General features: G+C 52.5%; 1 protein-coding gene across 1 annotated transcript in view; it reads right to left on the reverse strand.

The window, feature by feature from the left end:
* The window catches only part of klhl18 (kelch-like family member 18), a gene marked incomplete at both ends in the record, with an annotated part of 7,815 nt that extends 6,783 nt beyond the window's left edge, over positions 1-1,032 (reverse strand). Inside the window, 2 exon segments of the mRNA XM_080054850.1 lie at positions 871-987; positions 989-1,032. Coding sequence (XP_079910976.1) covers positions 871-987; positions 989-1,032 — 161 coding nt within the window.
* Between the last annotated feature and the right edge of the window lie 312 nt (positions 1,033-1,344).

Raw genomic sequence — 1,344 nt, forward strand, 5'->3', positions numbered from 1 at the left:
TTAGAGGGTTAGGGGGTTAGGGGGTTAGGGGTTAGGGGTAGAGGGTTAGAGGGTTAGGGGGCCTGCTGGCGCATCAGTGTGACCATTTACACAGCGTTCACATTCCGTAATGAAAGAGGGGTGCCTGTAAGCAAACAGATTGCATCAGGAATTTTACTACCCTCGGCGGTAGTAAAATTCCCGTCACAATCTTTTGCGCCTCTCGGCCCCCGTTCTGCAACGGTAGCATTTATACAGCAGGGAGAGCCTGTCTGTGTGTCTGTCTGTCTGTCTGTCTGTCTGTCTGTCTGTCTGTCTGTCTGTCTGTCTGTCTGTCTGTCTGTCTGTCTGTCTGTCTGTCTGTCTGTCTATATTCATACAGCAGGGAGAGGGGCGGAAAGGCTTTCACTGGCTACTGACTACACCTCCACCTCTAAACAGAGCCCTGTGATTGTCTGTCTGTCTGTCTGTCTGTCTGTCTGTCTGTCTGTCTGTCTGACTGTCTGTCTGTCTGTCTATATTTATACAGCAGGGAGAGGGACCGAAAGGCTTTCACTGGCTGTGTAAAAGGGGCTACTGACTACACCTCCTATAAACAGAGCCCTGTGATTGTCTGTCTGTCTGTCTGTCTGTCTGTCTGTCTGCGTGTCTGTCTGCATGTCTGTCTGTCTGTCTGTCTGTCTGTCTGTCTGTGTGCCTGTCTGTCTGTCCTGTCTGTCTGCGTGTGTGTGTGTGTGTCTGTCTGTCTGTCTGTCTGTCTGCCTGCCTGCCTGCCTGCCTGCCTGCCTGTCTGTCTGTCTGTCTGTCTGTCTGTCTGTCTGCCTGCCTGTCTGCCTGCCTGCCTGTCTGTCTGTGTGCCTGCCTGCCTGTCTGTCTGCCTGCCTGTCTTACCTGCACTTGTGGCAGCAGCGAATGAGCTCGTCCTGCTGCACTCTGTCAGACAGGAAGTGAGGTCGGCACAGAGGAAGTCTGATCTTAGAGAGAAGGTCGGGGAGGAGCGGCTCACGGCGGGGGACGATCGTGGTATACCCAGGAGAGGACCGCTTCAAACACCTGAGACAGGTAAGAGAGAGACAGGTAAGAGAGAGAGACAGGTCAGGATATACCCAGGAGAGGACCTCCTCGAATACCTGAGAGACAGACAGGTAAGAGAGAGAGATAGTTAGAGAGAGACAGGTTAGAGAGAGACAGGTAAGAGAGAGACAGTTAGAGACAGACAGGTAAGAGAGACAGGTTAGAGAGAGAGGTCGTGGTATACCCAGGAGAGGACCGCTTCAAACACCTGGAGACAGGTAAGAGAGAGACAGGTTAGAGAGACAGGTTAGAGAGAGACAGGTAAGAGAGAGAGACAGGTAAGAGAGACAG

This window comes from Ammodytes marinus (genome assembly GCF_949987685.1).
Source record: "Ammodytes marinus genome assembly, contig: scaffold_156, whole genome shotgun sequence".
NCBI classification, from domain to species: Eukaryota; Metazoa; Chordata; class Actinopteri; order Uranoscopiformes; family Ammodytidae; genus Ammodytes; species Ammodytes marinus.